The sequence below is a fragment of the Sitophilus oryzae genome, unplaced genomic scaffold (genome assembly GCF_002938485.1).
Source record: "Sitophilus oryzae breed Bouriz unplaced genomic scaffold, Soryzae_2.0 scaffold_1197_pilon_pilon, whole genome shotgun sequence".
Lineage (NCBI taxonomy): Eukaryota > Metazoa > Arthropoda > Insecta > Coleoptera > Curculionidae > Sitophilus > Sitophilus oryzae.
Window position 1 is genome coordinate 352,893 of NW_022145834.1, and position 12,762 is coordinate 365,654.

The window sequence follows — 12,762 nt, forward strand, 5'->3', positions numbered from 1 at the left end:
CTACGTCAGTTTAACCTAATAACCTTCAGCTTTGATCAATAACCGGAGGTCGGTTATTTTCTATTTTAACTAAGTTCGGTATTTTTATCTTACATATTTCAGAACAGTTTTTCTTTATTTATCGAGATTTGTCGGAGCCATAGACAAAGAGTCGGAGCATAATACCTTTATTATTATACACTTCTACTCTACTACTCCCAGCTACTCCTTCAAATATGAAATATCAATAATCTGTGGTCAATAATGTCATCATACTGTCATGTCAAAGTCAAACTGGCATCCTTCCTTAACCTTAAAATTAAAAAAAAATCGTTCTCTTCTCATTTTGTTCTCATACGTATGTATAATGGGCTTTGCTTTATATTATTTTGCAGTATTTAGTGATAGTGCTTTTTATTTAAAATTAAATACCATGGCAGACAGCTCAGAACAACACCTAGCAGGCACTTCCACTTCAAAAAAAAGTGAAGTTTGGACCTTTTTTTCCAGAAAAGGTAACGGCATTTGCAAGTGCAATTTGTGTAATAAAACTTATAAGACTGGTGGAGGCACAACAAATTTAAAGAATCATTTAAAACTTAAGCATCCTTCCGCTCTCAAAGACACAGATAAAAAAACTTCTCTTACAGCAAATCTCTTTTCGGCTCCATATAAAAAACAAAAACCAGAAACAAGTTTCGATAATATTTTGTTGTCAGATGAAGAATATGTACCTGAATTTGAAAGGTCAGTGTCTTCGGCTTCTGTATCAACATCAAGGCCACTTACGCCAGCCCAGTCAGAGTCTGACATATCGTCAGTTGCACTTGTTGATGTTGAGGACAGTAGGAGTAGTAGTGTGGATGTGGAATTGGATTTGGTAAATACCTTTTTTTACTAATAAACTGTTATAAACTAGTTAAACTAAAACGATATCCTTTTTAGTTAGCGAGTAGGGCACAAGCACAATACTCTTTAAATGCTCAAACTGCCCAGGACAGCAATTTTATACATTTAGGCAAAAAAAATGCCGCAGTTATTTCCAGCCTACCATCAAAAATGCATTTAAGGACCAACGGAGTTATGAATGTAGGTATTAGGGCAGATATTATTATATTATATTGTTATAGTTAACTTGTGGATTGACATTATAAAATGACATATTTTAATTGTATTTTTATGTGAATCCACAAATTAACTATAACAATGTTTTTATAATAATTGCCATGGTTCTGCTGTTATTATGTTCTACTATTAATTTCGTTTTTGTTTTTAATAATTTGGATATATTTATGTTTCAGCTGGGGGAACCAGAGAAGCAATAATAACAAATTCTTTAATATATATGATATGCAAGGATAATTTGCCCCTAAGTTGCACAGAAAAGGAAGGTTTTAAAAAGTTTTTAAATACAACAGTCCCTTTATACAAACCTCCAAGCAGAAAAATGGTAAGTTTGGCCACCAACTGAACATACAATAATTCGCACACTGCAGAGTGTTGCATGCACATACATATCTTGATATAATGGTGAAGGGAAAGAGAAAAATATCAAAATTAGTTACGCTAAAAATGATGTTTTAGGTACATAGGTTAAAATAATGTAATTTTTTAGATTACATTAATGATTGAGCAGAAATATATTTCACTTCAGGCAATTATCCATAGGAAATTAAATAATATTGGAATAATTGCTCTCACCACTGATATAGCTACAGTTATGAATTCCACTAGAAGCTTCATTGTTCTAACTGCTCACTATATTGGCAAGTTGTATTAACTGTAGTGTTTTGTTCTGTTAATATAAATGTTTTCAATTTTAGATGATGAGAATGCTACTTTTGAATCATTTTGCTTGGGCGTTAAAAATTTAATACCTCACCACACTGCAGAAAATATATGCAGTGATCTCACTGAAATGATTGATGCATGGGGTATAAAAAAAGATAATATAATTTCAGTTACTACAGACAATGGAGCTAACATAGTTGCTGCAGTTAATTTATTATTAGGGAATAAAGGTCATGTTTCATGCTTTGCTCATAATATTAACTTAGTTGTAACCAAAGCCCTTGGAGCTGTTCAGGATGTTGTAGCTATAATTGAAAAAGTCAAACGTATTGTGGCATATTTTAAACACAGCAATACAGCCCAAGATGATTTGAGAGGTGAGCAAAGACGAGAAGGGAAAAAAGATGGCACTTTCCTATATTTAAAGCAAGAGGTGCCTACCAGATGGAACTCTACGTATTACTGCTTGGAAAGGTTTATTTTATTATCAGGCCATATTGGAAAAATTTTACTTATGACGACGCATAAAAAAGCACCACCTATGCTAACTGCAACTGAACTGTCAATAATTGAAGAGTGTCTTCAGTTACTCGCACCCTTTGAATCAGCAACCAAAACTATTTCTGGAGAAAAATATTTATCTGGCAGTTTAGTAATCCCACTTATAAATTGTTTAAATTTGTCTTTGCAAAGAATTATTGTCTCTCACGACCTTTCGCAGAAACTCAAAGAGGAACTTAGTCAACAGATCGAACGGAGACTCCGTCCTCAGGAAAAAAATATTTTGCTAGGTGTTGCAACAATGTTGGATCCAAGATTTAAAAAGATCCACTTCAACTCTCCTTTGATGGTATCCAATATTATAAATCGGTTGAAGACTGAAGTTCGAGAGAACGCTCGACGTACAGAGATAGAAGACAGAGATACTGAACCAGATAATGTTGGCACTGCCACTACCAGCAAAGATATATGGGGTATTCATGAAGAAGCTGCTGCTAGTCTCTGGTCTGCATCAGATATAGATAACCCTGGAATGATCCCAAGCGAACTCAAATTATATTTGGAACAGCCGACAATCCCCAGAAATAGTGATCCACTGCGGTTTTGGGCCTCTAATAAAAATGCTTATCCTGGAACTGCTAAAGTAGCTTTAAAGTACCTAACTACTTTGGGAGCCTCCGTCTCTTCAGAACGAGTTGTTTCGTGGCTAAACTATGTCTGTAATGACCTTCGAAGCCGTTTGACTCCAGAACACACTAACCAGTTGGTTTTTTTAGGTGCTCTAGATAATAAGTACTGGCAGATTTAAGAAAGTTATTACTTTGTTATTAAAATAATAACCAATTTAATTGAGTGTTTATGTTTTATATATTTATAATTTTGTAGTGTTTTTCCTTCACTTTTTGGTGTGTTTGAATTTGTATTGGTTTTAATAAATTCATTACAAATATTACAATTAACTGTATCTTTTATTTTTTACACGGGATTCGAATCTAAATTAAATAGGTAAAATAACCGGTTATTACGATAACCGGTTATTTTAATATAAATTAACTGGGTCCGGTTAAATTATTATGTAAATTAACCGGTTAACCGATAACCGGTTATTTTACAATAACCTCCCATCCCTAATTTAAAGCAAGTTAGGTTATAATACCACAGAATTATTAGAGTATTGAACGTAGAATCAGACCAAGGGTTGTGTATTTTTTAGATCTGTTCGATAGCGTCAAATTATCGCATTGGTAACGACGTTGCTTACGTCAGTAAAGGGCCGCTATCAGTGCTATGCAGAAGTGCTATGCAAGGTACAAGGTGAGTCCAAAATAACTGAGTTATAATGCATTATTTAACTTAATTCGGGGTTTACCTAATTCGGTAATCAAATTAATCGAATTATTTACCATGTCTTCAAATTTTTGTTACTGCCTATTCCACGCTAGTTTCGAAATTACTAATTATTGAAAAATATCAATAATTCTGATGAAAGTGCGTATTATCTAAAATCTGCACAAGTATATTCTCAGTGCATTTTATTAAGATAACACGATGGAAAGCAAAATTATTTGGTTAATTTAAATTAAATTATATAATAATACTCTTTTAAATTAGATTGATTTATGTTAAAAAGTTAAATAATGCATTTTTTACCTTATTTATGAAACTATATAAATATAGAATATATTATAGTTTTAGAAAGTTTATGACAAGGCAAATAAAATAAAATAATAAAATACAGAGTGTCCCATCTAAAAAAAACATAAGTTTGAGTCATATCTCGAAAATGAAATCTCCCAGCGAAAAACGAGATACGCCAATAGTTTCTACGTAAAATACTTTACGGGACTTAGTTTTCACCTTTTGGATAACTTATAGGGTAACTGAGATACGAAAGGGGTCGAAAAATGCAACAATTTCAAAGTCCTGTATTTCAAGAACTAAGAGGAATCTGTGTGTAGCATCTTTGGTTTTATAAAAAGTAGCACAGTAATGTGAAAACCGCGTCTTTGTAGCTTCACTTATAAATGAAAAATGCTGTAAAACACACGAAAATAGGCCACCCTGTACAGCAGTTTTGTCCGTTGAGTAAAAACCGTGTAATAATCAAAATAACCGTGTAAGTATAGAGCTAGGCGGCTTAACTAGGATTGCCAGATTTTTATAGTTAAATTCCGGGAAAGCAAAAGAGCGAGCAAAAGATAAGAACAATTATCGTATATTTAAAAAAAAAATATTAATTTGAAAAACAAAAGACACTTTGAATTTTAAGTAGTATGGATACTGTGAAGGGAAATTCGATACAATAAGCCTACTTGTAATTTTTAGTCGGCCGACTATTTAGTTGCAACAGTGAAAACAATACATTCTTATGAGGTCGATCGGCCGACTATTTGATTGCGCAGCTCCATAAGGATATATATTTTGGTTACAAATATGCAACTAAATAGTCGGCCGATTATAATCAAATATTGGGTCGATCGGTTCCATAAGAATGTATTGTTTTCACATTTGCAACTAAATAGTCGGCCGAGTAAAAATTATACGTCAGTGCGTACCCTAATTATCCTAAAACAACGCACAAGAGAAAAGCAGAAAAATGCATGCTTCATTTAGAAATATGTAATAATTATTTTTATTCAGATATGCAATAAAAGATATGCAGATATGCAAAATCATTTTTGATATATCCAGATATATCAAAAGTGGTTGACCCCTATAACTTTTTTATTTTTTCAGATAAAAAAAACGAGATTTGGTATCTAAAACATACCAAATTCGAGCTTCCGCGGCGTATGAGAGGCGCCACCCTGTACATACCGGGTGCGTTTTAAAAGTGGCTCACCCCTATAACTTTTATTTTTCAGATAAAAACGAGATTTGGTATGTTAGTATATGACATAAATTAGGATTGATTGACGTATTCAATTGTTTTTGGTCACTTCCTGTTTCACCGGAAATTACTGCAACTTTTGATTTTTAAATGGCACCCTCAGTATTTTTTTACTTTATTCGATAGAAAATTACATTCTGAATGGAATGACATATCATATGTCAACTTTTGACATTCTCGCTTAATAAAAAATTGTATTTTAAAATTAATCAAGGAGCCTTGGAAAAATAGATTTGATCGTCTAATGTTTTTAGTGTCTTGTTCTGGCCAGTTAGAAAATGCTCAAATCGTATTCTTAATCATATCTCAATTTTTTGTCAAATGGATCGAGGGTCGCTCACTAGCATATTTGGAAAAAGCATTTTTTTACGAATAATTTGATACCACACACGTGATATTTCGAGTCAGTCATTACGAGCCGCAAGTTATAATGTCAAATAAACCATATGCGAAAATGTCAAAAGTTGACATATGATATGACATTCTATTCAGAGTGTTATTTTCTATCGAATAAAGTAAATAAATAGCGGGGGTGCCATCTAAAAATCAAAAGTTGCAGTAATTTCCGGTGAAACAGGAAGTGACCGAAAACAATTGAATACGTCAATCAATCCTAATTTTTGTCATATACGAACATACCAAAACTCGTTCTTTTTCGTTTTTTTAACTCAAAAAATAAAAAAGTTATAGGGGTGAGCCGCTTTTGAGACTCACCCGGTATACCCTACTATCGAAAAAAAAACGGCGTCAGCGATGGCTATGAAATGAAGATCGCTGTCATTTTATACGTAAATTTATATGGGAGATGTCATTGGTCGTCATATCCTAGCCAACTGGACGCCGTTTTATCTTGATCATACGGTATAAATAAACAAAGCTAAATCGAGAAATGCAGTTACAGTTAGATTGACGCTTTCCAGGATAGTATAATTATTTTCCGGGATCCGGGATAAATTAAATCCCGGACGTCTGGCAACCCTGTCTAAGAGGCGCCACCCTGTATAACACCGCCCTTATTTCCAGACGAAATCAGGTTTAAATTTCCTTTTTAAATTTTCCTGGCTATCACCGACTATGCGCGAAAATCACACTCGGAAAAGATGCTTTCGCGAAGCATGACAGTGGTCCAGAAACAGAGAACGGCTGAACGATAGAGATATTAGAGCGCTTTATATCGATCTGTTCTCTAAGACTGTATTCGGCGCGATTTCCAGAGCCCTTTTCATATCCACACGCTCGCTAAATTCGAAAGCGATGTAAAAAAACGTTTTTATAAGCATTTCCTAATAACTAAGCGACAAAAACAGTTATTAAACATGGCTAATAATAGTGATAGAGTTGAAATAAGTGATGCTGGGTTGAAAGTGCGTTTATTAGAGCTCTCGAGCTCTAGGCGCGACTCTAATATCGTGTTTAAGCTCAGATAAAAAAAAAATAATCAAATTTGGGAGTTTTATATCATAAAATTGAGTTTTTTCTTCGACAGAGAATCTTAGATTGAAAACATGTCACCGGTAGTATTAGGATTGGTTTTGGGGTCACTTTGAAAATTACAGCAGTTTTATTTCAGAGGTAAGTACTGTTAATATTGTTTATTATTGTTAAATCTTTTCTCTGGTTAATTGATTTTGGCGTTATTTTATATACTGTATGTCTCCAAATCGTTTTTACAACAGGAAAATCTATTTTATTATAAAATTTTGAGAAAAATGCATTCTTTTTAGAAATGTTTGCTTGTTCTAAAATGCTTAATCCCGTTTATACTTTTCCAAATTTCCATACCGTAATGTCATATTTTCCTAAAGTCCTAAAGTGGTTGGTAATATCATTTTTAAGTTTCTCATTCCCTGATAGATTGGTTATTATATCATTTTTTGCTGTTGCTAAAGTCGGTGTTAAAGTATCATCATTAACATTTTTATACAGGGTGGTGCCTCTCATAAGACGCGGAGGCTCTAAGAAGAATGAAACTTATTTGTATTGAAATGAAATTTTGTGATCATATTATCTAGGTTAATTAGAGCATTTTTTAAACATATATGGAGTTAAACTACGGGCTGTCCCCAAAAATGTTACACAAAAAATTTTGAATTTCAATAAAAGCTACCTAAATTGTAATTTATCGTGTATAGTCTGACATTTAGTTAAAATAACCATTGTACTTTAAATCAAATCAAAAATTATACAGGGTGAGACAAAATTAATATTGAAAATTGGTCACTTTTAAAAGCAATATAAGTTACTCTTATATCTTATATATAGTATTACTTCGATATTCAATGGAGAATTCATCTCTCTTCACTATCGAGGTTCCCTTCCGCTCAGACAAAGATTTTTCTAGATATTTTCACTTATATGATTTAGTGTCAATAAATCTTTATTATTTGATAAAATCTAGGTGGCTGTGATATGCTTGACGTTACTTCAATATATCTGTCAAATTAGATCAACTTTGACAGTTAAAAAACTTGACAGTTAAACTGGTTAAAACTTTTGGTTAAAACATGGTTAAAACCAAAAAAATAATTCTCAGAAATTTGCCGAAAATGAAAACTTATTCTACAGCACAGAAAATTGGTTATGATTCTATTAATTGGTGAATGGCAGTGTCCAATCATCAATTAATAGAATGATTAATTGCTCCTGATTTATCTAGTCTGGACTTTTTTATGAGGATATGTTAAAGGCAGTGTTTACAAAACTCAACCAACTACTGTCGACAATACGCGAGAAAGTATTGTGGCTGCTTTTCGAAGTATAACTCCACATAATATGCTTCTTAATGTGAAAAGGTCTTTTGAAAAGACAGTCTTTTACTCATGCAGTGAATGGGAAAAGAAGCATTTTGAGCATTTGATATTATTTTGTTAATTGTTGTCACATAATTATACGTTTACATAAATATCTAGTTTTTCCTCCGCGTCTCCGCCTAACCTAACCACCCTGTATAATTATTTATTTGAAGCAATGACTAAAGAATCCAAGGACAAATAACACCCGAGAGCAAATTGTGCCGATGTCACCAAACAGTGCCGTGGCACATATTTTTCTTAACCTAGCTGTTTGAAGCAATATTTATATTTTTTGATAATTGTTTTGACTACGCCTATGGTGTATCATACTAATTAATTACGAAAAAAACGTATTAAAATGTTAACAAAAGGTACAAAACTAGTATCGTAATTTATCGTGTATAGTCTGACATTTAGTTAAAATAACCATTGTACTTTTAAATCAAATCAAAATTATACAGGGGTGAGACAAAATTAATATTGAAAATTGGTCACTTTTAAAAGCAATATAAGTTAGCATCCTTATATCTTATATATAGTATTACTTCGATATTCAATGGAGAAATTCATATCTTCACTATCGAGGTTCCCTTCCGCTCAGATTAAAGATTTTTTCTAGATATTTTCACTTATATGATTTAGTGTCAATAAATCTTTGTATTATTTGATAAAATCTAGGTGGCTGTGATATGCTTGACGTTACTTCAATATATCTGTCAAATTAGATCAACTTTGACAGTTAAAAACTTTGACAGTTAAACTGGTTAAACTTTTGGTTAAAACATGGTTAAAACAGCAAAATAAAACACTAATTTACCGCAATACACCAAAACACTTCTACTTTTGCACTGGACGTGCGTTTACCTAACCATGTTAGTATCATCAGCAGATTATTAAAACTGGTGTGGTGACAGTTGGAGTATCCACTCTATCCTTTTATTCCAGCCTTTCTTGGTTATTCCCAGCATATTTTATTCCATTGAGCGTTGTGCGACCTCCAGTTTCCTTATAATGTCCGTTTTAAGTGTCCAGGTTTCCTCCAATATTATTTTCTTCTTTAGATATAATGGCATTCTTGATTTGAATATGATTGAGTTTCTTCCATAAGTACTCCATGCTAATTTAATTATTTTGTTGATTTCTGGTAGTCAAGATCCAAGATCCCGAGCTGTGTATTAGTTGTCCTGATATATATATATATATATATATATATATATATATATATATATATATATATATATATATATATATATATATATATATATATATATATATATATATATATATATATATATATATATTCTTCTACTATTTCCAGTGTTTTTGTGTTATTTATTAGAATGTCTTTTCTGCTTTAGTTTTTGCAAAATTCACTTTGTGACTTGCTTTATTGCTGGCTGTATTTAGTTCGTTAAGAATTCATTTCACTAGTCCGAAATAGTAGCAAAATAAGCGTTCGGCATTTAACGTTTTATGTAAAATTGGCTAGGTATTATTACCACAAATGAATTAAAAAGGAAATTAAACATAAAAAAAGTACAGCGTAATAGACTCTTAATTTATGCATAGTTCTTCAGGACCATTGACACTATCGGACTGATGGCTATAATATAAAAAAATCTAAATTTCTGCAGCCACATTTCAACGAATTCCAAAAATATCTTTTATTTTGGACATTTTAATTTTTTAGCATGCTGAATCTGTTTCATACAAAATGTTTTAATACATCTTACCTTGTTGTAGGATCCCCAGCTGACAATGACAATCTCGAAATTGGCGACGAGATTCTAGATATCAATGGAAAAACCTTAACAGAGTTAGTCACGTATGAGGCAATTATAAAACATATTCACGAGGTAAGAGAAATAAATGTTCAATTAATTTTATAGCTTGTGATTTATTTCTTTTTTTTTCTATTTTACCCACGTTTTTAATACGCTATAATATCATATAGTAGAGGAAAGTAACCATGGAATATTATTCCTAATATGGAATACAGCTTTTTCTCAGAAACGAATAAGTCTAATCGCAAAAAACAGCGATTTTTAATCTCTCTCCACCATTAAGGTGCCGCTCCGCGTCGCGTCGCGCAAAACAATTTTTTAACATATACTTTTGTGCGCGCTAAAAAAAATACACTTCAAAAGTACATGTTAAAAAAATGTTATGCGCGGCGCAGCCGGTGTGAACGCACCTTTATACTCACGTGCAGGTTTTGCCTTGTCGTTCAAACAGGCTTTGTGGCCACGGTGAGAGTATTTTCTTTCAGCGCTATGAGAAAAGTTTTTAAGGTGCTCGGAAAGTAAGTATTTCTTAATACGTAATTGCAAATAATATTGATTATTATGACAATGCATTGATTACATATTTGTTTGATTGTTTTAGGGGTCTTTTTTATCTGAATGCGTTTAATAAAAAAAATTATATACGTTTTGATTAGTTTGAAGTGTTTGTTTTATATTGGTTCATATTTGGGTACCTATTCCATATTTAGGTGCCTTTATGTTCAATTTGGTTTTGACCACAGATTTAGGAAGAACAGATATCACATTCTGCATTTTAACCCGATCAAACATTCGGAGGTTGACTACGTACTGTAAAAACCAACTGAGATAGAGAAGGCGACATTGCCACATATCAAATTTGCGCCTATCTACTTAGTTTGATTTGCAGAAAAGGTGAATTTAAAACCTTCACCGGATATCAATAAATCTCAATTTCTTAATTAAATTAATAGTTTATTTTTAAAGAAGCATGCGTAATAATATGTTATTAACCAGAGGATATATGCGTTACTATTAAAGGACATGTTTACTGTTTAATGTGCTGAAACGTCTAGAACTATTGGTAACGTCGCTGCTAGTCTTCCAGAATGAAATGAGCCGTCCGTCCCATCACCCCTCGCGACGGCCCATGGTCGTTCAGGTATTTCTGGAATGGAAATTTAATGGCAAATCTACAACTTGGTTTGAAAATATGTTCCGGCCACCTATGTTTACAAAAATGTCTAAAATGTGCCTAAATGCCTCCATATTCTGAAAAAAAAATTGAAAGAAAAGTCACCAACCACAAACCTAATATAGAACTGTTTCGGAAGCCTGAGTCACCCTGTAAATATTCAAAAGTAACTGAAAGTTTATATAGAAGTAACTGAAAGTTTAAATTGAAAATCGACGTTGGAGCGATTTTCGAAAACTACTAACGTTTCAACATAAGTATATGTGGGATATTAATTGTATTATTATATTAGACCTTATAACAAAACTCATCTGACGAAAAAGTGTTAATGTAGTATATTAATATGGAGTAAAAATTTTACTAATTACTTTACTTTTACTTTACTAATTAAATTCGTTCCAAAAAACGATACGCCACTGGCCAGTAGAACAATCCAAATGCGCCTAATTGCCGGGGTCGGAAATTTTAGACTTCTCTGTCTCTTCTGTCCTTGTTTGACACATTGGAATGTTTGATACACTACCAACGAGTATTTATGAATGAGATGTTCGGTCTATCTTTATAATGTCTTTGGTTTTGACAAAATTTTATGCTTTAAATTAATATGTAACAGAAAATGGTTATTAAGTTATGTGCAACTGTATGACTGATAATAACTAAGAATGAAAATGTTTGATTTACAATACATTATTTTTTATATAACGCTAAAACTAAATGGTATTCCATATTTGGTTACTTTCCTCTAGTCGTAACAAAAAGTAATAATTATCTATAATAATAATAATAATTGATTTGATTCTTAAGAGTCCATTTCACTAGTCTGAAAAAGTAGCGTTCGGCATTTAACGGTTTATGTAAAACTGGCTAGGTATTTTTACACAAATGAAGAAGGAAATTAAAGATAAAGGATTATGCTAATTCCGTATATTGTAGCACATTTTTAGACAACTTCTTTATTTTTAAGATTTTGATGGTCAATCATCAACAAATTATTCCTTATGTTTGGACTAAATTTTTTCGAAAAAAAAGACATAATTTAAAATTCCGTTACAATACGGAAATAAATTGAAGTTTTGTAATTACAGTGATATATAATTTATATGGTTTTGTAACAAATTGCTCGTTATTTTATGGCAAATGCTGAAGCTCTGCAAACCTTAATCAAGTCTTAATCAAAGCACGTGTGTTTGGAATTTTGGGTGTGACTTAACACGACAGGATCGGGTTAAGCCTTAGACAGATTTCTGAAATATAATATATATTTCCTTCGGCCACACACCCGCTTTAACCGACCCCTGAGAGCGACCCGAAAGTACAGCGTAATGGACTCTTAAGCAAGTTAAGAACGAATATAATTTTTTCTTTTTTTCAGTGTATCAGATCAAGGACAATATGTCTTCGAGTAAAGAGGTGCAGTGGCGCACGATTAGGTAAGAATAACTCAAACTAAGACATAATTTAACAGAATATAAAATTCTGCATACGATAAGTATAGTTTTGATTCTTAGATTTTAATTAATATATTTTTTACGGTATAAAAACTCGAATTGTTTTTTTCAGTTTTAAGACAAAATAAGCGGATCTACCACTGTCTCTCCCGGGCTCTCCCTCAAAACTATTAACATTTCAGCACAAACTAAGACATATTCTAATAGGATATAAAATTCTGCACACGACAAGTATAGTTTTAACCCTTTTAGACCTTTATTAATATCTTTTTCAACGGTATAAACACTCGTATTGTTTTTCAGGTTTAAGACAAAATAAGCGGAACTACCGCTGTCACTCCTTCAAAACTATCAACATTTCAGCTAAAAATAAGACATATTCTATTATCTAAATTACCTGCGA

At 32.3% G+C, this 12,762-nt stretch overlaps 1 protein-coding gene across 2 annotated transcripts; it reads left to right on the forward strand.

Moving 5' to 3' along the window:
* The first annotated feature begins 288 nt into the window (after nt 1-288).
* LOC115891760 (zinc finger BED domain-containing protein 1-like) lies at nt 289-3,170 on the forward strand. 2 transcript variants are annotated; one of them, XM_030912321.1, is made up of 6 exons: nt 289-494; nt 630-859; nt 925-1,068; nt 1,281-1,429; nt 1,595-1,745; nt 1,803-3,170. In XM_030912321.1, exons 4-6 carry the CDS (start codon nt 1,325-1,327, stop codon nt 3,077-3,079), a joined length of 1,533 nt encoding a protein of 510 aa, XP_030768181.1. In that variant the 5' UTR covers nt 289-494; nt 630-859; nt 925-1,068; nt 1,281-1,324; the 3' UTR covers nt 3,080-3,170. The 2 variants fall into 2 exon arrangements, with proteins under 2 accessions (XP_030768181.1, XP_030768182.1); XM_030912322.1 differs by lacking the exons at nt 289-494; nt 630-859; nt 925-1,068 and having other exon boundaries at nt 1,341-1,429; nt 1,564-1,745.
* Nucleotides 3,171-12,762: the final 9,592 nt, after the last annotated feature.